At 39.4% G+C, this 23429-nt stretch overlaps 1 protein-coding gene across 2 annotated transcripts in view; it reads left to right on the top strand.

The window, feature by feature from the left end:
* Positions 1–23429, top strand: part of INO80 (INO80 complex ATPase subunit) — a 119194-nt gene that overhangs the window by 72841 nt on the left and 22924 nt on the right. For both annotated transcript variants that reach the window (XM_065940899.1, XM_065940897.1), the window contains exons 25-27: positions 3729–3869; positions 9450–9675; positions 14381–14508. In XM_065940899.1, the coding sequence (XP_065796971.1) occupies positions 3729–3869; positions 9450–9675; positions 14381–14508 (495 nt within the window). The remainder of the gene's footprint in view (positions 1–3728; positions 3870–9449; positions 9676–14380; positions 14509–23429) is intronic.

The raw sequence follows: 23429 nt of genomic DNA, 5'->3' as shown, positions 1-23429 counted from the left end.
TGAAAGTGAAAAGTGAAAGTGAAGTTAGGACCTTTTAAAATCTCTTACTTGATGTAAGTGCTTTTCTGATTATCCTTTTTTTGTGATGCTTGTGATACAGAAGTCACTAACCCTCATTGTTCTGTACCCTGCTTTACTGGTGATGAGTTCAAGAGTTCAATGAGTATTTAGTTCAGAACTTTTGTGAATTCATTCTCACATACCTCCCTCCCCAGTGTGGGCTCTCACCAGAGAGGGTTAGAGTGCAAGTCTCACACACATGAATCTTTTTTTTTTTTTTTCCTTTTTAATCTTATTTTACTTTGAAGGCTAAAGACAAAAACCAGAATCTGTAGGAAATATACCATTGAGCCATCTTTCGGGGAAGCGGAACAGATTTTATACTATATCCAGTTAAATAATACGTTAAAAATGGTAATTGGCAGAACGGGTACAGCGTCAATTTCATTTTCTATCCCAGTCTCTGTGAAACTGTTGTCATGGTAATGGTCTGCTTAGGTATTATATGAGTTAACTGGCTTACTACAACTCTAGTGAGCCAATTAACTCATAGAAATTGAGGGCATTTCAGATTTTGCAGTTTAAAATATACAAAAGAATCTAAACATAAAGAGTTGTTTTGGAAAAAGTGATGTTTTTTTTTTTTTAAGTTTTAAACACTGTACTCTATTGAATGCTTAGAGAGCTTTGAATGGCTATTGATGGAGAATCTCCCAAACAGGAAGTTTCCAAAAACTCCTCTGCTAGATGTTAATTTGCAACTGCAGTATCTATATCATCATTTCCTGAAATCATGAGAGCTGCCAGTACCCCTTGTGGAAAGCTCTGGAAAACCTTTGTTTTCAGAGTTTTTCTCTATTTCCATCTGTGAAAATAGAATCCATGTAATCTTAGCAATTGGTCTGTAAACACTGTGCCCTTTCATTTTAAGTGAGACAGTTTCTCTATATCTGAGTTTGATGTGTTTTTTAAAAGCAAAAGCAGAAAATTAATTTCTAAGTAATGAAGACCTAACATTAGCATAAGTACTCTTTTTAATTCTAAATAAGACGTGGAAAACAAAATATGGCTCCTTGTTAAGTGGGAAAGTCTGTATCTGAGGGGAAAACACAGATAACAGTGTATTCTCTGCTACACTGTGGCAAGAAGTATGCCGCTGTGGGGCCTATCATACTGCTTTGTGATTTTCGCTTGAGACTTGCATGGTGCCAGAAGACTTTAATGAAGCCTACCTTCACTTGTGTGCATATTATGGTGCTGGCAGCAAGACACACAATTGCCACTGCCTGCAGAGTAATGAGATAGCCTGGGACATGAGGAAGGGACAACAGAAGAGCAAAACCTGTGACCACTTTATTACCAAGTCACATCTCTCATTGTGTGGCATTCTTATTTTCTAATCTGTTTTAGGTCAAAATAGACTGAGAAAGTAATAAACCTTTTTTTCTGTACCACCCACCCGCCCATATCCCACACAGCAGTGCCTAAGGTGTCCTTTATGTTCTCCTGTATTAAGCACTCAGTTTTTCTGTATCTAGCAATACCTAGCCCTTCATGTCATTGTGAGAAGAAAATGAGGCAGCATGGTACCAAAGACCACCTGTACTAGGGAAGATGTAATAAAACCAGTATTAAGAGAAAATAATCTAGAAAAGTATAGATGAGTGAAATGTACTAGGAGTAGTCAGAATTTCTTAAAAGCTAAGGTTTGTGTATGTTGAGCATTTTAAACTTGTCAATTATTTTTTAAATCTGGAATCAACTGTAGATCACCTTGATTTAGTGACTCCAAATGAGAATCCCATCTTAACCTAGGTGAGATAAGACAAATGAACACATCCTAATTTAGGAATGACCACCCCAGAAATAAAATTATTAGACCTTTTTCTAGAAAGGTATCACAAGCAAAATAGTATGTTTAAAAGACTCCCTATAGTGACTGTTGTATCCCTTTCTTATTAATAGGTATAGTGTCAAAGAGAAAATGATTGAAGGAAATAGTCATTCTTTTCATCTCTTACCTGTTGGATTTTGCCATTTAAGAATACTGAAAATGAGGTTGACTTTAAGAGATTCTTGACTGACAAACTGTTTAGATACTGGTCTTTTAAAGTTAGTAAAGAATTCAAAAGTCTTTAGACCCGCCACTGCTTCTATCTCAGCCACCTGGGTGGTGGTGGACACCGCAGCTAGCAGCCTTGAAATACTACAGATGAGCAGCAGTTGCTAGGCTTATGTCATCTTCACCCCCGGAGGGGCAAGAACTGTTACTAATACTCAGAAGTGAACTTCCAAAAAAAAAAACAAACAAGAAAATTGGCTGTGTGTGTGTGTGTATTTTTTTTTTAACCTTCAACTGTGTCAGCAATAAGGCCAGTATTCAATATTGAAAGAACAGGGTGACACCTGGTCTATTTATCTTCATAATGATCCTCAGGCATTCAGATGATAATGGAGATAAATATATAGAAAGGTGGATAAACCTCAGTGCAGATGCTAGCCAACGTAAAGAGAATACAATTATTATTGAAAAAGGATATCAGAAGATTAACATTATTTCCCGGTTAATGTTTGGACCTCAACATCTGGAGAAAATTACCAAACTGTCAAAGCTACATGAGTCCAGCATTGTAATAAAAGGTTGTAAAGACTTCCAAATTGTGTGATGAGAAGTCATTAAAGGTATCCCAACCCTGCAGGAAGCAGTTAAAGCCTCTCAGTTTGTTCATGACTGTTATTTAGAAGTTGCTGATTGCTTCTTTAAAGTAGAGTATGATATACCTGTCTTCCTAGACACTTGAGATAGCGTCTTTCAAACTGTGATCCTAAAGAACCTATGTACTTTAGGAGAAGATACATACAAAGAGGCTCTGAGGAGATTTGGTACTGGACCCTTGGTACTGGAATTATAACTGTTATTCTCCTGCAGTGGGTCCTGGTTACTGTTCTTGTAGTTTTTTGTATTATCTTCATTCATATGGTTATTTGTTATGGTTATTTGTATACTAACTTGTCTTGAGAAACCAGTAAGACAGATAAATGAAATAATCAAGAACGGAGATCCAGAGATAAAATGTCTAACGTTGAACTGAAGAAAGAGCTGCATCTACAATATACAATCCTCTAATCTCACTGACTGATTCTTTGTATATGAACATTCCATACTTAAAAATCTTTCATATGAATGACTGCAAACTGAAGCTTTAACATGAGCTTTAATTCTCTTAAAATAAATTCATATAGTAATGTAAGTAAAGGATTTAATTTTTTAAAATGATACTTAGAAAAACTGAAGAGATACTGTTCCTTGTTCCTGACCACTTGTATTGATGTCTCCAAATAAACAGAACATCTAGCCTTGCTAGAACTATACTGCATTGTTAGTACACACATATAATACTAAACTCATCTGCCTAAAATAATTTGGGAGGAAATATTGTTGGTCATCATTTTTAACTCAAAATATGGGTTTGTATCTACAGTTTAACAATGAAGCAATTTTCCCCTGAGATACACAAAATGTTTTATCTAATGAAAATTTTGCTGTAACTATTTATGATAAACAGCATTCACTTCCAGAAAAAAGTAGAATTAGAGGTAACATTTACTTAAAGTACACTGATAAAAGCACACTTTGAAGTTAGCATGAATCTTGACTGTGACTTTTTTTTGGTTTTGCTTACATTAAACAATTGTCAATAGCACTAATTTGCGTTTTTGTTTTGTAGTCTCTGGTTTTCAGCAGCCACTGTAACGCAGTGAGTGGCTATTCAGACCAGGTCATCCATCAGCGGAGATCAGCTACCTCCTCGCTTCGTTGCTGCCTGCTCACTGAGCTGCCATCTTTTTTGTGTGTGGCCAGTCCACGAGTAAGTGCCACAGTAGAGAAGCAATAAAATAGGTGGTGTTTAAAGAAATAAACCAGTTTTCAGGGGGTCCGTGTCTTAACGAGAATGCTCAGTATTTAGAAAGAGAATCTGTGGTCCTAGCTTTCCTAAAACAGTATCCCTCACTTTGAATTGTGTTGGTTTGAGAACCGTTGTATGGCAGCTAGAAGTAGCTTCTTTCTCTGATGTTGCATCTGTGCAGTTCCTCTTATTTAGTCCAGGGTTCTAAACTACCATGGGAGCAGGCCATCTGTCAGGTGGATTCCCAGCCAGTAGCAGGGACAGAGACATAGGAATATTTGAAAAGGAGATGGAGCCATTTGTCACCTGTGTTGAGGTTTTTGAAGGTTTTTCAGAGACTGGGGCCAGATTGGGAGGGAGATTTGATCTGGCCTTATCGCCTTGGTATAGACTCCATATAACAAAGGGAAACCTAACACTCCAGCATCAAGAAACTTCTTAGCTTTCTTCAGCAGCCCTGCATGGACTATCCTTCACGAGTATGATCCCTCTGAAAAGTGACTATTGTGCCATATCTTCCATTCAGTAGTTGTAGTCTTACTTGTAGATTGGGAGTAATTTCTATTGTGGCTTCAACTTTAAACAGCTGTTAGATCCTTCCTAATACCCTGTTTATCAAAACAGGGCCCTCTGGTGATAGCTGACAGTGTCGCTGCAAAGGCTCTCCCGGAACACTGCGGCTGTTTACTTTGCTTACATCTTCCACTCTTTCATGTCTTTCTGATCAGAGCCAGGCAGAAGCTCTCTTACAACCTCAAAGAGGTACATGAAGGGAGGGGGCAAAGTAGAGATGTGGCCAGACTGCTGTTAGAGCAAAAACTAGCTTCTGTCTTTCCAGCTTGTTTTCATTTGCTTTAAGGGGCAGCTTTCAGTTAGCCTAGGACACACTAAGAGGTTGACTTTTCTTACCCTTCTGTGTTTTTATCTTGTTTTCGCCACTTATCCTAGCAAGACTACTGTTTTCATAGTTCCATTCAAAGAGGGTGAAGACTTTAAATCTTCTTTGTGATGTTTCTCTACCACTGTTTATATAAGCTTACATCCTTACTTTATTAAGTTATCAAAGGTCAGAATCTGGCATAGGGTCCAAAGAAAGATGACAGGTGGAAATGAGATGATAGTACTGAGGCCCGTTGATTCCTGCCTGCCTGAATTTCTTTGCTGATCCTGTGCTACACAAACGTGATTCTCTTACCATGATCAGCTTTGTTTGATTTATGTTGTCCAGAAAGTATTTGGGTTTTATATGTACCCACTTCTTCCAAAGCATTCTTGGTATTTGAAGCTTAAATTGATGTAGGGAAAAGCACTTTTTCTATGCAACATTTAAAGCCAGGTGCTTCCATAGAAAGCAGCCTTCAGGCTTCATAGTTGTGTAGTTGTTTCCTTTTTTTTTTATTCTAATCTGTAGTGTATACAGAGAGACCTATAAGAGGAAGTCTGGATTTTTGAGAGAGGGTTGTCAGGACATTCGTTCTTCTCATATGCCCCATGTTTTATGGAGCCAATAAAGAGTGAACTGCCCTGGACTGTAATTGCATTTATGGATGTAAAATTTTTCATTTATACCACTTGGAGCTCTGTAACCAACCACTCTGAAGAATAATCCCACTTTCCTGACATATTTACACATGAAAATTCCCACTGTTCTAGTTATTATTTCTGAGGAGCCTGAAGACTGAACTATCATGTCTGGTATTGATATTTCCCTAAAAAGCAGTAGTAATTTGAAGAAGACTATAATTGTGTAAAGGTGTGGGGCAAGCAGGAAGCAAGAGAAAGCTTTTCTCATCTGGCTGAAAGTTCCTCTCCAGCACCCTTTCCTTTTCGGCCCCTCTTCCCATAACTTGTTTGTAGAGTTTCTTCAGTAGCTTGTGCTAAATCTGAAATGGGAGTAATCACACCGTAGTTACAAGGATGAGAAGAAAAGTTTTTAACCTGTCTGAATGTTTTATACACGTCTTCAGATCTGGCCTGGGGTGTGAGTAAGGCAACATTTCATGAGATACTTAAATTATATTGATTTCTAACCTATCTGTGGTGGAGAGGAACTGATTTCCTTTGAAGCCTCAACCCTGGCCTTGAGTTAAGACAAATGAATTTCCATGGCACATGCCATGAAAACTTTAGGGTCAGTTCAGGAAGAACTGTATCACTAAGGAAGGAATTATCATTAGCTGAGGAAATCATTGTGCAAGGTTAATAAACTAAGACCCTGGGAATTCATCATACCAAAAAACTAAAGCGCTTGGAGCGGTCACGCTTCTTAGAGCTAGAGCAGGAGCCTACATGTCCTCAGGAAGGACGCGCTGAATGCTTGAGGAGGCAGTCCCTAAATATACTAGAGTTTAGGAAGTTAATGAAGCAAGCAACAGGGGTCAGCTCATGTGAGACGAGAGGGAGTGTGCATTTCCATTTGTGGAGAGGCAGGAATGGTATGTCATACTTCATCTCCCCTGCTTCTGAGCAGTTGGGAAGGCTGCTTGGGGTGGACAGAATGGGTGGAGGTGGGCTGTTTAGGATAGAGCTGACTTGGAAGGCATGATTTAAGTAGAAATGGACATGTTTGCTTCCTTTTAGACCTCGTGGGTTCACTGCTTATGTACTTAAAGCATGACATTCTGTGATTCTATATATATATATCTCAATTCAGGGCTCCTGCCAAGTAAGCTTAACAAAACATCAAAAAATATTTCACTATGAGCTGTGCCTTCGGAACCTGCTAGTTTTTAATCCTGAATTTAGAAGGCTGTCAGCAAAATAAAATTGGAAAATAGGCGAACGTTTATAACTAGAAAAAGTTGTTTTGTTTTTAAACTATAAGAGTGTCTAGAAATGAGTTCAGACAGGAAAAACATTCTTTCCTATGTCACTGTTTTCACCTTGTTCCTTCATGATTTTCTAGCTTTTGATTTTTCATATCAAGAACATGAGCCCAAAGTTTTTATATAATTCCAATGCATGTTCTGCTTTTCTTAAAAAAAAAAAAAAAAAAAGAGCAAGGGAGAAGGGGGAGGAAGGAAAGGATTGGGAGTTTGGGATTAGCAGATGCAGATTATTTTATACATAGGATGGATAAACAGCAAGGGCCAACTGTATAGCACAGGAGCTGTATTCGATATCCTGTGATAAACCATAATGGAAAAGAATATATATATATGTAACTGAGTCACTTTGCTATACAGCAGAAATTAATACATTATAAATCAACTATACTTCAGTAAAATTTAAAGAACATTGAAGTGGTCATCTTTTTTTTTTTAAGTGGTCATCTTTGAGTGTAAAATTTTTAATCATTTGCTTTGTGCTTTCAGTCTTTATTTGCCTATGCTCAACTTCCAGTGGGAAAAAATGAATAATTTGAAAGCAAGAGAACAAACTCCTTTTGGAGTGGATTAATGTGATATGAGGTTACCAGAATCTGTTCTTAGCACTGTCTCGGTAAATTGATTTATGCCTGTGCCGTTCTGGTGTTTGGGGGCTTCCCTGGTAGCTCAGCTGGTAAAGAATCCGCCTGCAATGTGGGAGACCTGGGTTCGATCCCTGGGTTTGGAAGATCCTCTGGAGAAGGGAATGGCTGCCCATGCCAGTATTCTGGCCTGGAGAATCCTGTGGACTAGTCCATGGGGTTGCAAAGAGTTAGACACAGCCCCCCCTTTCACTCACGCTTCTAGGTTTTGGAGTGTGGGGTCCCAGCCGGCTACCCACTGTAGTTTTGCATCAGGACCATAGATGGCACTGCTTCCTAGCAAACTCAGTTTAGCTTCATCTGCAAGCCAGAGTAGTATACTCTTTGGTTATTGGTAAATGATGCTCTTTCTCCAGTTTTGGTATTCTCTGGTTTCCACCAGGGCTTCCCTGATGGCTCAGGTGGTAAAGAATCTGCCTGCAATGCGAGAGACCTGGGTTCAATCCCTGGGCCAGGAAGATCCCCTGGAGAAGGGCATGGCAGCCCACTCTAGTATTCTTGCCTAGAGAATCCCATGGACAGAGGAGCCTGGCAGGCTACAGTCCATAGGGTTACAAAAAGTCGGACATGACTGAACGACTAACATTAGTACTACTAGTTTCCAGCAGTTAGTGGCCCCATAGTTAGCTATGTTTATTTATCTGCTCCAAGGCAGTATTTCTCAAGGTTTGGCTTTGTTGTTCGGTTGCTAAGTCGTGACTCTTTGCGACCCCATAAACTGCAGCATGCCAGGCTTCCCTGTCCTTCACCATCTCCTGGAGTTTGCTCAAACGCATGTCCATTGAGTCAGTGAATGCCATCCAAGCATTTTGTCTTCCATTGCCCCCTTCTCCTCCTGCCACGAACAGTATGAGATGCTTGGGTGTGTGTCAAAAACCTAGAACTAGTGACTCCTCCCTTAGACCTGGATCAAAATCTACACATTAGATAAGCTCCCAAGAAGGTTCTTTTGACAACCATTGCCCTAAATATTGATGAGCATAAAAATAGAAAAGTTAGTAGCAAGGTAGATTTTTGTAAATGTCTAACTTCTAAAAAATAATAGAAACAATAAGACTTTATAACTAGGTACAGTACTTTATATTCTGATCTTTCCCATCTCTCTGCCCTTGTTCCTTCTAGCCACATTCTTCCTATCTCTTGGTCTAGCTCCATGACTCTTCTGAGCAATTTTCTGCTAATAATGAGACTTTAACCTTTTTATCAACTTGGGCTTACACATAATCAAAGCCTCCAAATTTTAACAAAAGGTAACCTCAGACTTTTTATCAGATGATTCACAGATAATTGAATGCATAGTTGCTTATTAGAGTGGGAATAGACTCAGGTCATTAAAAAAGAATTAAAGTTGAAGTTTTTAAATTGACAGACTTCTTTTCTGTTGGTGGTCAGCATTTGAATGTAGGTGCATCTTGTGGTGAGGTAAAAATCTGTGCAAAGCCTCTGCCCTAGCCCAGAAATGAATTCATTGCTCTCTGGCAGCTGTATCCTCCATTCCCTACCACCTAGTGCTCCCCACAGCTTATATCCTGAGAGAAGGAGTCTCTCATCTTCCATTGGGTTTGTCAGTCAGCAAGCAGCCTGGTCAGGGAAAAGGAAAAAGAAATGTTGATAAACCTGGGCCTTGCGCCACAGAAGCGTTGAAGACAGCTTCCGATGCACCAGGAAGATGCTCTTCAGTTCTTTAATGATGGCTGTCTCACACTCCCTTTGTGGCCTCACCACACTGTGTATGGCTTACAGAACTTTGCCGAAAGCACTGTCTGGCAGTGAAGGGAGATGGCAGAGTGACTCTCTCTATATGATAGAGTTACTCCTGACCTGGTATCCCAGTTACCTGCAAACTCCAGCAGTCTCTGGATCCTTAGTTTGTTGCAAGTTCATGTTATGGAGATTGGCCTTTTACCTGGGGAAGCTCACTAAGTCAGTTATTAAGTTTGTCAGAGCAGGGAACTTAAAACCACTACCTAAGAATTATCCACGTAAGTCTGATTTCAGAGTCAAAGTTCCCAAAGGGCTTAGTGCGTGTGGAAAATGTGAAAGAACCATCTCATGTGAATCTTTCCCTGCAGGTCACCGCAGTGCCATTGGATTCTTACTGCAATGACCGAAGTGCAGAATATGAGCGGCGAGTGCTGAAGGAAGGAGGGAGTCTGGCAGCCAAGCAGTGTTTGTTGAATGGGGCCCCTGAACTTGCGGCAGACTGGCTGAATCGACGGTCCCAGTTCTTTCCAGAACCAGCTGGAGGACTGTGGAGCATTAGGCCTCAGAATGGCTGGTCTTTCATCAGAATTCCAGGTGAGTTCTCCTTTCTCTTGTCATATGTTCTTGGCTTTGGCAAGGAAAGAGCCAGGGTGTTAACTTCATGCAGTGGTTTCAAAATTTGGAATTCAAGAGTTCTTGGTGTTTCTATTTCCTCTTTCACCCTTAGTGACTATAGGTAAGAATACTTAAGTAATTTGTGACTTGACTGGAAAGAGAAATCTATTTTAGATTTCTGCCTAAATACTCTCTTTTGAGAGAAAAGGAGTACCACTCTTTGGTGACCAGGAACCGGAGTTGGGACAGGGATGGGGCTGCAGTGCAGGGAGTGTAGGAAAATAAATTTGGTAAGAAAGGCTTTAGGTCGAATGAGTACAGTTGTCTTGTGCCCTTGCCAGAGGAATGAATGAGAATGTCGTCACTCGCAGAAAGCCTAGTTTAAGTAGCATAAACAGTGTCCTGCACGAAGCACAAGAGATCTGAATGATAACCAGAAGAAAAACAGTGTTTTGTGCCAAAATGCTAGCGGATTCCCAGACCTCCTAGGGTCAAGGTCGAGGGTTGAAAGGAAACTAAGTTTTCATTTTTGCTTTAGTGAGACTACTTTTAAGGAAACTGAATACAGGGTTCATAAGCTTATGTTCTTTGTTACACCTGCTGGCATACTGAAGTAGTAGCTTAAAGCTTCCACGTTTGTTTCAGTTGTCCAACTTCTCTGCCACTTTGATTGTGTTCACCTTACAGGCATATGAAGGAAGTAAACTAGAATTAAGTGTTCAAAAGAGAGGTTCTGCTGTTTCTAATAGGTAACTGGGTTCTAGGCTTTAAGGCCTGGCTTTTCCATTTAATGTTAACTTTGTCAAGTGTTGAGGGACTTTAGGTCAGTCTGTTAGTTGCTTTCGGGGTGCTTTGAACTGGAAGATACCATTTTGTGTATACAAGAGCAATATTTATATGACTTCATATCTGACTTAAATTAGATGAAAGCAGTGGGTGCTGGTCTATTGTTGGAAAATAAGGGGAAGCTCAGGTGTAAAACAGGCCTGGATGGTAGTAGGAATAGAGGAATAGAATCCAGCAGGTTTGGAAACCACAGAGTCCCAGGCAGAAGATGGGCACAGGTGTTGAAAGAAGCAAGATAACACCCTATTTCTTCTTTCTCCCTTCTTCATTCTGACTCCCAAGTTCCCAGTACACAAGGAGAAGGCTTATTGCTGGCGCTGTGGGAATCTCTTGTGGCTTTTCCTGTTCTTTGAAAGAAAAATGGACCTTGTTTAAATAGCAGGAAGTGTCTGAGTTCTTTTCGCATCGATAAAAAGCACCAGCCTCACTGGCTGTTTACTGTGAGAACCAACCAGCTCCTCACTGACCCCATTGTGCTCAGTAGACTGGCTGGGCAGGGCAGTGGGGGGTGGAGGGGGTCACTGGAACCTGTATTTTATCTCTCTTTCCTCTATACTTTCACATTTTCTGTTTCCCTGGGAAGAGTTGGTTTCATTATATTCCTTGCAAGACTGAGCAAAAATCTCCTGGATTTCACACCTCAAATGTGTCTCTGTGTTTCACCAAGAGAAGTATGTACAGTCCCTTCAAAAGTCTCCTCTCCTTGGAAAAAGGAGATTGTCTTTTATCTGTTATCCTAATTTTACTGCCATTGATACATTCATTTTGTCAGTGACCCAGCATCTTATACTGTGGTCAGTAAGAGCTTGTGTCTAAGTGAAAATACTATAAGGTTGCATTGCAGGATTGTAGGAAGGATTGCAAGATGGCGGCGTAGGTCTGTTCATTTCACCATTTTTTGAACTTCTGTTTTAAAGAAGGGGCTGGGCCCAGGTTTGACTTCGTAGAATCAGCCTAATTTCTTGGGAATTGTGCTCTTCCTAACTCGATGCCCTGCTTTAGCTACAGGTGGTGCTCTTGTCCAGGGCAACTTTGATCGCTCCTGAAAATTGGGTAATGGATGTCAGGCCCAGAAGGCACTGGTGTGTGCCATGGAAGAAAACTTTTTTCTGCTTAAGTGTTTTAAGGGTGTTGCTGGTCACTTTCTTCTTAGATCTTTTCCTTCAGGCAAGTCCAAAGAAATCAGTCCATCCACTTCCATCTCCCCCGCCTAAGCAGTAACAAGCTAAAAGTAGGTACCGCTTCTTGCTTCTTTTAGGTTCATCAGAGTTCTCTTCTAAGTGTATGTACATCTTCATCTTTGAGTTTTCCTAATCCTAGCATTGGTGGGTTCTGCTTAGCAAAGTAAAGTAGATGTGAGAAGCAGGAATGTGTGAAAATCATCGAATCGTGATTTTGAGATGAATTGGAACTTCTCAAAATTCACACACAAGACAGATTTGTATATGCTTAAATATTTGTCTTGAGGGAGTATATGCGAGTGGAAAGAGGAGATAAGCAAGCTGCAGAAATCTGATGCTCTTAGCTTGCCTGCTCTTACTCAGTGACTGAAAAATATATGGGTTTCTTTTTTTTTCCCCTTCCTGTGCTTTTAATGAGAAACAAGGAAACTTATTGTCTGAAGCTGATTGGTACCTCTGTGGGGAATGTTTAGGAGCTATCAAAATTGAGGGACCCCAGGGAACCCAATTAAAAGAGAAGGGTAATTGTGACAAGGAGAAACGCTTGGAGTTGTTATGAAAGCGTTGCCTGCCTGATCAGACTGGGAACTCATACAGGCCTTCTTGTCTGGTGCCAGCAAGAGGGCTTAGCAGTCGGTTCTGTCCCAGCTGCAGCCATTTGATTGTGTTGGTCAGGAGACCAACAAAAAGGAGAGCATTTCACTAATCTAAACAGGACCAAACAAAGAGACTGAACAAAGGTGTGTGCCACAGCGTCAGGGAGTGGGGGTAGGGAGAGAAATGGGGCCTGGCAGTGTTCCGAAGGTGGGAAAAGGCAGGCTGTAGTGCAGAGGAGTAAACATCCAGGACCTGTGGCTTTGTAGCAAAAACAGAGTGGCTGATGATTTGTTGTGATGCTGTCAGCACATCCGTTCTCATTCAGTTTATACAATCAGTTGTGCACTTGGCAGATAGTGGCGAGAACAGAGAAATGACCATTGAAAACTTTTGGATTGCTCTCAAGAGTCAGCTTCTGTAGTTCAGAGGAAAAAAACCATGGGTTCAAACCTGGAAACTAAAAGTAGACAGTATGTTTTTCTTAACAGTTTTCTTGTTTTACTTTTAGTAGTTGTGTATGTGATATTTCTAGCCGTTCTGTCTCCCTTCTTATGTCCCACAACCACTTCCAAATATACTCTTACCTCTCTCATTCCCCTAAGTTTCATCTCTTCCGCTCCTAATATCAGCAATTGTTCAGGGCATGTTTATGGACCAGTCTGCAAACAGGAAACTCTACTTCCTGAAATGTGATGGGAGTTGAATGATACTGAATGGATAAGATGAAAATTTCTGAGTTAAGTGTTCTCTAAAGATCTCTGGCTGAAATGCCTTTTTTTTTGTTTGTTTGTTTAAATGGGAGGCGGAAGGAGAAAGGCACAAATTAGTGAGTGAGAGCAGCTTCCATTTCACAGAAACCCAAAGTCTTTCTGAAAAAGCTGAGTAAGCCCTAGTGCCTTTATTAAATTACAGCTTAGGATAATGATATTTACCAGCCAACCTATTTGAAATCATCCAAAAGAGAGTGTTTTTTATTTTTTTGTTTTGTTTTTTAGTGTATTTCTTGGTGTTTAAGTGTCTTTAGGGGCAGGTAAGAGCTTTACTTTCTTGGGCTCCAAAATCACTGCAGATGGTGACTGCAGCTCCTTGGAAGAAAAGCTATGACCAACCTAGACAGCATGGACATTACTTTGCCGACAAAGGTCCATCTAGTCAAAGCTATGGTTTTTCCAGTAGTCATGTACGGATGTGAGAGTTGGACCGTAAAGAAAGCTGAGTGACGAAAAATTGATGCTTTTGAACTGTGGTGTTGAGAGTCCCTTGGACTGCGAGAGATCAAACCAGTGGATCCTAAAGGAAGCCAGTCCTGAATATTCATTGGAAGGACTGATGCTGAAGCTGAAGCTCCAATACTTTGGCCACCTGATGCAAAGAGCCAACACATTGGAAAAGACCCTGATGCCGGGAAGGATTGAAGGCAGGAGGAGAAGGGGATGACAGAGGATGAGGTGATTGGATGGCATCACTGACTGAGTTTGAGCAAGCTCCGGGACTTGGTGATGGACAGGGCAGCCTGGCGTGCTGCAGTCCATGGGGTTACAGAATCAGACACGACTGAACTGAACTGAACTGAACTGAACTGAAGAGCAGCCCTTGTTTCTCTACATTCTCATGCCTTCAGGAGGTAAACCTTAATTTAGCCATAGAACTAGCAGAAAGAGATACATAGAGATAGGATGAACAAAAGAAAAACAGATTTCTCAGGTCACTTACAGCAGGTATGGCATGGATGTTACTCTTAGATGTCAACATTACCTGCTCTCTCTTGAAAAAGAATGTGGAACAGGAAAATTTTTAGGTACCTTAGCTGCTTAGCAAATGTCTTATTGGGAACTGTCAGTTGGGAAGGGACCTCCCTCCCTCCTTCAAAATGTTTCTTCCCAGAGCCCTACTGCATATGATTTTAAAGCACTTTGCATTCTTCTCTAGAGTACTTTCCTGCTCTCCTGATGGACAAGCATCCTGGTTGTAATAATTTTGGCTGCATACAGCTTTGCAGTGAGTGATTTTGCTGCTTCAATTAAATACAATTTTCCACTTCCCCCTTTTCTTCTCCCTAGGCAAGGAGAGTCTCATCACTGACAGTGGAAAGCTGTATGCCCTTGATGTCCTGCTGACTCGGCTCAAGTCTCAAGGACATAGGGTCCTTATCTACTCCCAGATGACCAGGATGATAGACCTGCTGGAGGTAGGAGAAAGAATTGTGGGGACTAGGACACTTTGGCATTTAACTTGCAAGAATCAGATGTGTATGCCTAACGTCAGTGCTGCTTAATGGAAACACCAAACTTGTCTTCATGCTTTTACCATCTGTAAAGGCAGAGGAAGCAACTCCTGGCAGAGATGAATGTGTGTAAAGGACTTCTTCCTCCTTCTTTATAGCAGTGAAATAGAGTCCCCTCTTCCCTCCCTTTACTAGGGAAGAAATTCCCTAATTTTCAAGTAGATCAGAGCCGAGGAATTTCTTGAAAAGTCCTCTGAAATTCTGTATGGAAAACAAGATTTGGAATTAGTTCTCTATTAGAGAACAGCTGTTCTACCTGAACTAGTATAGTAGTTCTCAACCTGATGACATTTTGCAGTTTTTTGGGGGAGCTTTAACAAATATGAATGTCTGGTCCCATCCTCAGAGATTCTTATATAAAAAGATGGAAACAAAGCCTAGGCATCAGGATATTTAAAAGCTCCCAAGGTGCTTCTAATGTATAACCAAAGTTGGCAACCATTGGATTATGGTGAGAGATATAGCTCTGTCTTATTTTGCAGGACAGGTTTTGTTTCTTTTGTTACCTCTGGGTTGACATTTGCTTTGCTTTCTTGTTGCTGAGATTAGTAATGGCTTATTATTTGAGGGAGAGAAAGTCATGGACATATAAACAGAGGAGTGAAAATGAGGATAATAATCACATACCACTAGAGTAAGTCTTTAGTGCAAAAAATTTGGAAAATCATCCATCAAGAGACTAAAGCACCTGGATGTCAGTAGTGTATAAATATTCTCATGTTTTTTTCATATGTTTTAACTACCTAAGGCTTTAAATTTTAACCCTGCTACTCCAGAGACTAGTTGGTAGTAAATAAGTAGAAACTGGACCATGATTATCCCTATCTAGAAATAAGAGAGTTAGAGATTCTGTCAATACAGAAGGAAAGAAGGGTAACAATAGGAAGAATTTTAGTTTCTTCAGAAGCCAAGGCTGGCTCGCTGGATCTTACAGTGAGTTTATCTGAATTCGGTGGCAGGTTCTTACATAAGCAGGCAACTTCTTTTAGCAAGAGACATAACAAATGATATTCAAGGTCAATTTAATCACTGAGTTTTATGTTTAATAAAAAGTATTTAGCCTCTAGAATGCTGTCAACAAACAAAAGTTTCTGGTTTGTATTGTGAGTAGGTCATCTATTTTTTTTTAATTAATTTTTATCGGAGTATAGTTACTTTACAATGCTGTGATAGTTTCTGCTATACAACAAAATGAGTCAGTTGCACATATGCATATATCCCCTCCCTTCTGGACTTCCTTCCCTGTAAAGTCACCACAGTGCTTTAGGTAGAGTTCCCTGTGCTGTACAGTATGTTCTCATGACTTATCTATTTTGTATATAGTATCAATAGTGTGTATGTGTCAACCCCATTCTCCCAGTTCCTCCCACTCCCCTCCCTTTCCCCCTTGGTATCCATAACATTTGTTCTGAAAGTCTGTGCCTGAATCCTTAATATTCTGCTCAAACTAAATGATGCCAAAACAATATGAGTAACTTTCCTTCAGTGAGACTTTTTTTAGATAAAATGTTCTTGCCTTTTCCTAAAGAGTCAGGAAAGTATAGATGAAGTAGTAATGTTTCACTGATTAGAATTATAGAAAAAAGCAGTATGCTAAGGGTTTTGTGAGGGAGTCAGTAATCTTGTTTCCCCAAGGCTATATCAATATGTTATAAGGTCTTAAAAGCTGGTTCACATTAAAGGGACATTCCAGGAAAAAGGGACTGCCACCAAAAAATAAGCTAACTGTGGTAGATGAAGGTGAGTGTGGGTAGGTTTAAGTTTGACAGAGTCCTGCATTTTAGTCCCTTATTCTATATGTTGCACATTTCTAGGTATTCATAAATATTACTTATTACTAAGATAAGTAATTCAAGGTATAATAAGATGAGTGTTGTTCAGGATGAGTGCTCTAAACCCTACTCACCAGGGTCCCTCTGCCTCTGATCCAGCAGGATGTTTAGAGGGGATGGACTGTGTGGGTAGGCTTAGCAAATACTGGCTGCTTGAGAACCTTCTCTAAACGTAGTTGCATCACTCTGTGGGGAATTATAAATTAGGGAAATGCCAATTCAAAGCCTGAATTTCACAACTGCTAACATTCTTTAGCCATGTGTATAACATGCATCTAGGATGCTGAAGCCAGCAAGTTTTGCAACTGTTTGTACTGAAAAATTAAAGTGGAACTGTTGTCTAGTTTCCTTACCACTATACTGTTCCTTTTACTACTGTACTGTTTTCCTTCAGCATTAAAAGTTTCTTTTTCTTTTTCAGTCCGTTTATTTGTTTTAATACTGTTTACTCAAATGAATCACATTTTGTATTTCAAGAGATTAGTCCTCCAAATTTATTTTGTGGGCATAGAATTACAGTGCCCCCAGTGTTTAATACATGTCTGATCATTCATAGAAGTGTAAATGTGTTGTGGATCTTGGGACAGTACAGGATTAGGTTTATTTTTCATTCTTTTCAGAGTATTATGGGTTTTTCAGTCACTTTCATGATGGAAGCTTTCACGGTAAGCTTTTATAGAGCCATATTCCACTTTAAAACATGTCCAAGTATTAAAAAGAAAAAAATACCTTCACCTTGGCCTTGAGGCTTCATACTCACGGTGTTGTGGTTTTGTTTACTTGTTTGTACTTTTTAGAGTAAAAAAAAAAAGCTTTCAGGATTGTCTTTTTCCCTGGACATCTTGCATCTTGTATATCAAAGAGGGAAGAAAAACTTAACTAGAGCAGAAATTAGAGCTAACATGGGGCTGTTGACGTTCTGCTGTGTAGCTATGGAGTACGTTAGCATCTCTTTTACCCAACAGTCTTTTTGGTTTTTTTGTTCTGTGCTTTAACCCTGGCTATGTGTTTGTTTCTGGGTTTCAGAAGAACTAAAAGATAGTAAAAATTCACACACTTTTATATGGCCAGGTTTCCGTTTTGTGAAAAATACTAGATCAAGGTACTTTGTACTTGCTCAGTATTTTCTAAAGTGATTGATAGCCTCCTTCTCTTGGGCAAAAATCTGATTTTAATTTAAATTTCTAGTAAATGTATCAGATCTTCCAAATAGAATTCTGTTTTCAGAAATATTTTATCTTTTCCCATGGTATCCAAATAGTATTTCTGGATAAGGGATTTAAAAAGGAAAGTAACTTCCAGGGCCAAGAACTTCTAGTGTGTCATGGGTAGAAGTTAGGACATAAATAGAGGAAGGTATGGCAGGTTACTAAATGTTATGTTATCGGTTTATTTTGTATTACCAAGTCACATATAGGATCTTGGCTGATGCGGCTACTGTGGACACAGGCATAGCGCTTGTCCAGTTGGGATGGTGGCGTCCAGCTGGATGTCAGAACTTTCCCCACCGCCACCGTTTTACCCTGATTTGCGACACTCCCCTTCACTCCCCATAGTTTAGTACTTGCAGAGAGCTTTAACTCACTACAGATGACTTACGTTATCTCTGCATCATCTCTTTTGAGATTCATTCCTATTGCATCAAGCAACTGAGTCTGTAGTTTAAGGAAATAAGTCTCAATATTTTCCATTCAATACAGGAGTACTTGGAAAGGGTCAGCCAACTGGTGCTGTATGTGTTGTGATTGTTAAGTACTGAAACCCAGACAAATCTTGCACTGCACCAATATATGAAAATAACCAGAATTAAATCCAGATAATCCATAGCTAATGATGATATTTGAGACACTGGGTCGTATAAGTTGCCTAGTCAGCAAGTACCTCACTGGGGAAGGATTCATCCCAAACAGCCATTCTATCATTTATGGGCTGATTTTCTTAGAACTCCAAATAACCTTTGGGAGCTATGGTTCTGAACATACAGGGAAACTGAATGTTTTGTAACTGCTCCATGGAATGAAAAGCAAATTGAGGTCACTGCAAACTAGCATTTTCATTAGGTCTTAGAAATGATAGAAGGATATTTGTGTTTGCAGCCACACTGTATTTTTTCTGTTTAGTTCATTTCTTTTTCATGCCATTTCTTTTTATGAGGGAGGTGTTGTGCCAGGCAGAGGTAAACACCAGTTAAATGTGGTCTTTGACTTCAAGAGATGTGTCGAGTGAAGAATTTATATATATATATGTATACCACACAAATAACTGTTGAGTGTATCCTGATACTAATACCAAAAATAAAGCATGAACAGAGCTGAAGATAGCAGGAGGGATACATTTATTTCTAACTTGGTCACTTCAGGAAGGCTTCACATAAAATGACATAAAACCAAACTTAAATAGAATTTCAACCATGAGGAAGGAGGGCATTTTCAGACTAAGGAAGCCACATGTAAAAAGTCATGGAGGTTGGAGGGTACATGACATTGTGTGCGTTGGGAAAGGGGGGGGTTAGTTCAGTGTAACTGGAGCATATGGTATAGAAGAAAGGGGCATAACAAGTAGGGTGAAAGCAGATTATGATGGGCCCTTCAGTGCCTTGTGATCAGGTCTTGCTCCATAAGGCTTTGTATTAGATAAAGGAAGGATAACTGCCATATTTCACTCACTTGGTGCGGTTTGCTTGGATAAGAGAGAAACTGTAGACATTGAGAGACGTCTCACTTTTTGCTAGTGATATACCTCAAAGATGGGAGGGGTCATGTCTAGAAAAATAAAGTTACACTAGGTCTGCGGGTTTGTGGATCATACTAACTTTCCTTCACATTGTTTTATGACAGTGAAATTGGGTTAAAATGAACACCAGAGACAACTTTGAAATAAAAAAGAAGTCTCAGAATGGAAGATTTGTTGTAGGGAAATGTAAACATTTGCCTTTATTTTTTCAAGTGCCCAGTTAACTCTTTATGTTGATGATGGATGAGAGTTACACAGAGCATTATGAGGCTTCTCCCGCCCCCTCTTTTCCTCTAGTGGTGATGAGCTTTTCTTCTGTCTGGAAGCAGCAGGTGGAAGGATTAAGCTAAAAGCTCTGGATCCACTCTGCTTGAATTCTCATCCTAGCTGCAGTACCCACTGCCTGTGTCACTTTAGAGATCTTACTTAGCATCTGTTAAATATGGGATTGACAATAGTAGCACCTATCTGAAACAGCCTTTCTGGATAAGTAACACCAAGTAAAATACACAGAATAGTGATTGTTATTTAGTGAATGTTCAGTAAATGCAAACCATCATCGTTATCACTACTACTTCAAGGTGAACCTAGACCCTTTGTATTACATCGCTGGTGTGAATGTTTGCTTTTATTTAGTGTACTTTAAAGGATTGAGAGGCATTTCTGAAACTATTTTGAGTTTTGCTGATACCTCTGTTTACATGCTTCTGCTTAAAAAGTAGGACTTAGGAATGTGTTCCAGAACAGACCTGTCCTCTCAATATGTATTCTAAGAAAGTGGTTTTCCAACAGATAAGGTTGGATACAGGAAAGGAGACTTTTAAAGTGTAGACATTAAATAGATAGGGCCCTGGACTCCATACCCTTCTTTGTTAACTAGAATAGTAAATTTTCTTTAATCTATTTTATATTAGAGGGGTTCCATATAAGATTTTTCTTGAAAAGTGTTCCAGTGCCTTAGAAATAGCATAAGGGTATGTTCTGTAACAGTGTGGATATACTTACAAGTCACACCTGTTAAATGCAAATTCTGATTTATTGGATATTTGGGGTATGCCCCTCAGTTCTGCATTTCTGACACACTACATGTGTTGCTTATCTGAGGGGCATGCTGAGATAGCATGATTCTAAGGGACCCTGCCCTGCCTTCTCTCTGGAGTAGTTGTTCTCAACTCTGGATATGATATCTTTGGATGTTTTATATCAGCAGGCATCTTTGGAACTTTTAAAAAATAAACCAGTCTAGGCCCTAATTCAGACCTACAGAGTCAGAAATCTTGGAGTGGGACCCAGGAGTTTTAATCCTGGTTGAAAGTCAGTCCTCAGATGGCAGGAGTACCTCTTGTCTATAACCCCTTTGCCTTCTTCAGTAATTTTTAAAAATAGTATCTACTAGAACTATATAGGTCTAAAGACTTCCTAAATGTTAAAAGCCATAATTTGTATTTTATTAATTCAAGGAGAATTAGAGCTTACTTTGGTTGGTGGTTATTGATCCACTTGAGAATACTGGTGTTCATATTTGTTTAATTAGGGGAGAGTACTGAATTATGAGACTTTTGGGAGAGGAAGGTCTACATTTGGTTTCTGTCTTCTCTTTGCTGCTTTTTTTTGGGGGGGGGGGAGGCGCAGCACAGCTTGTGGGATCTTAGTTCTCTGATCATGGATTGAACCCTCACCCCCTACATAGAAAGTGCAGAGTCTTAATCACTGGACTGCCAGAGAAGTGCCTCTCTTTGCTACTTTAAGTGGAGCAAAAGGAATTCTTGGCTTACAAGTTTCCAAGAAATTCAGTCATACTGATGGATCATTTTTTAGACTTTCCTAAATAACCCAAGTAGACTTGAGTGAGAGAATGCCCTTGGTTTCTCCACAGTGCCAAATGTCAGGAAGAACTGGGTAGTGGTTGGCCTTTCTGTCACAAAAGTTCTTAGTACTGGACTGCTAACATGGCTTGGTTCCTATACAACACAGTAAAGTCATCCAGCTGTGGTCCTCAGGCATGGGAGTGAATTACAGAGGATTGAGGGGTGAATGGGAATCCTGTGCCATCTTTAAAAGATATTTAACTGCAAAATTCAGAAAAGAGTTACTAATTAACCAACTCTTAGCTACTGACTTTGAAGAGAATATATTAAGCAAGGCACTTAAGATGGATCTTAGAAAACCTTTTGATATAGAGATTGTTAAGTGGGGATAGATTTTTAATTGGCGAATAATTGCTTTACAATACTCTGGGTTTTTTTAAAATAGATTTTTAAATTTTCAAAAGTTCTGTGACTACTATCAAATTATTTGTTGATAGAATTCATCTTTTTATATTTTTAAAAAATTGAATTTTATATTAAATCATTAGATGTTTTTAGGATTATAGGAGAACTAGACTAAGGATGGAGCAGTTCTTGAAATTAATGATTGGAAAAAATAAGACTTTTCTTTCCAGATGAATATTTGATTAAATTAAGTATCTTTTTCAAACAGCCTGGAGTTCTAGAGAGATGTCTAAGGTAACTTTGGGGCTACCTAGTTCACAAACTAGGTAGTTTGGGGGTTTCTAGCTCACAAACCAAAATTTGTGAATGAAAGAAATATTGAGTTGCTTTTTTAGCTCAGCCTTTTAGATGTCTTTCTGTAGTGTGAGAATATAGCTATTCCTCTATTCTGCTTTTAATTGCTGTTTCCATGTCCATGTACTTGTTTTGAAGCTATTTACTGAAATAGGATCTAGACTCAGCTAAGCCTTCTGAAATGCCACTATTCCCCTGGGTGAGAGCAGAGGCCTAAAGCAGCAAATGGGAAAGATTCACTTCCGTTGCCTCAGTAACAAGCTGTCTGTAATCAGTGTTGGCTTGGTTATGGTCTAGGATTAATATTTCTGGTGGTGTTCTGACCTTGATATATAATTGATGTGTATAGCAAGATCTCCAGGAAGATTCATTCATCACTGCTGTGTAAAGGCAAAAGAGTGCCTATGTAGGAAGCCCGCTTTTGGGTTAAATTCAAATCTGTGGGCTCTCTCTCTGTAATCTAGATATTTTGTTGTTCTGGATGGCCACATCTGATGGAATAGAGGCTCAGGTATAGTGAGCCTCTAAAGACCATCGTCATGCTGTTATTTTTCATCTTCTTTTCTGAATTCTTCCTTATCCAAACATCCCCTACTACTCTTTTGCCATTAACCCATTCCCATTATAGGGTTATACCACTAAATGTGAAACTTGCTTTGATTGAATATTTTCTGCCCCTCTTTGATTACCAAAGCCCTTAAAGAATCCCCTGGAGACAGAAACAAATAGTGAAAAAAAGAAGAAAAAATACATACATATCAGCTTGCTCTAGGATTGCTGCTGCGTACACTACACCAGCCATATCAGACTATGTAACAACCTTGCTTACTGAAATACCCAGCCAGGTATAAGAGCTGCATAATGAGAGTATTACAATAAAAGAGCATTTGACCACAGAAAGTTATTTAGCACATATAGCTCCCAAATGTAGAAATGATTAGTCTTTTTCAATAGGAAAAAAGTTTTTTTGAACTGAAAAAAACTGTTTCATGGTGTTTCTTATAAATCAGCAGCTATATTAGCTTTTGATACTAGTCCCTCAATGAGTGCACTTTTTGAAATGCAATCCATATGATTGGATAAAGAAAGAGGAAGTCATTACATCATCTGTAAGAAGAGTTGCAGCTTCCAAGAATGAATATATATTCCCTCCATTACATCTCTTGAAATACCTTCTCCATTCTTAAAAGTTGTAATTCTTCTTACAGATGACACCAAGAACATTCTCAGCCATGGAAAGTTACCTTGTTGCTTAGGTCTCCCTTAACAGTAATGCATGCTGTGCTGAGAGAAGGGAGCTTAGGTTATAAATTCAAGGACTTTGGTCAGCAAGAATTTGCTGGAGAGAAACCCACTAGGGTGAGTCCTCCTTCCTGAAAGAAAACCAGATATTCCATAGCCGTGAGAGGCATCTGGTTGGTGACTGAAAAGCCATTTTGGTTTAGAGATTTTATTTTGTTTCGCTTGTTTGTTTTTTCACAAAATCTACAAAAGTCTGCAGGAATAAGATTAGTCTAAGTTGAAATCTTCAGGGTACCCTCTGGTTTTACACGCTTATAGTAAGCTTATTTACAAATCAAATTCCTATACTTTTGAGATTGCTTTGTCTTCATTCTGGATAGAATGACTTACCCTCCATGGATAAGGTGGGTAGATCCTTGTAAGAATTAGAATGCAATAATTTGCATCAAGC

This window comes from Muntiacus reevesi, chromosome 7 (genome assembly GCF_963930625.1).
Source record: "Muntiacus reevesi chromosome 7, mMunRee1.1, whole genome shotgun sequence".
NCBI classification, from domain to species: Eukaryota; Metazoa; Chordata; class Mammalia; order Artiodactyla; family Cervidae; genus Muntiacus; species Muntiacus reevesi.
This window is presented reverse-complemented; position numbering and strand designations above follow the sequence as displayed.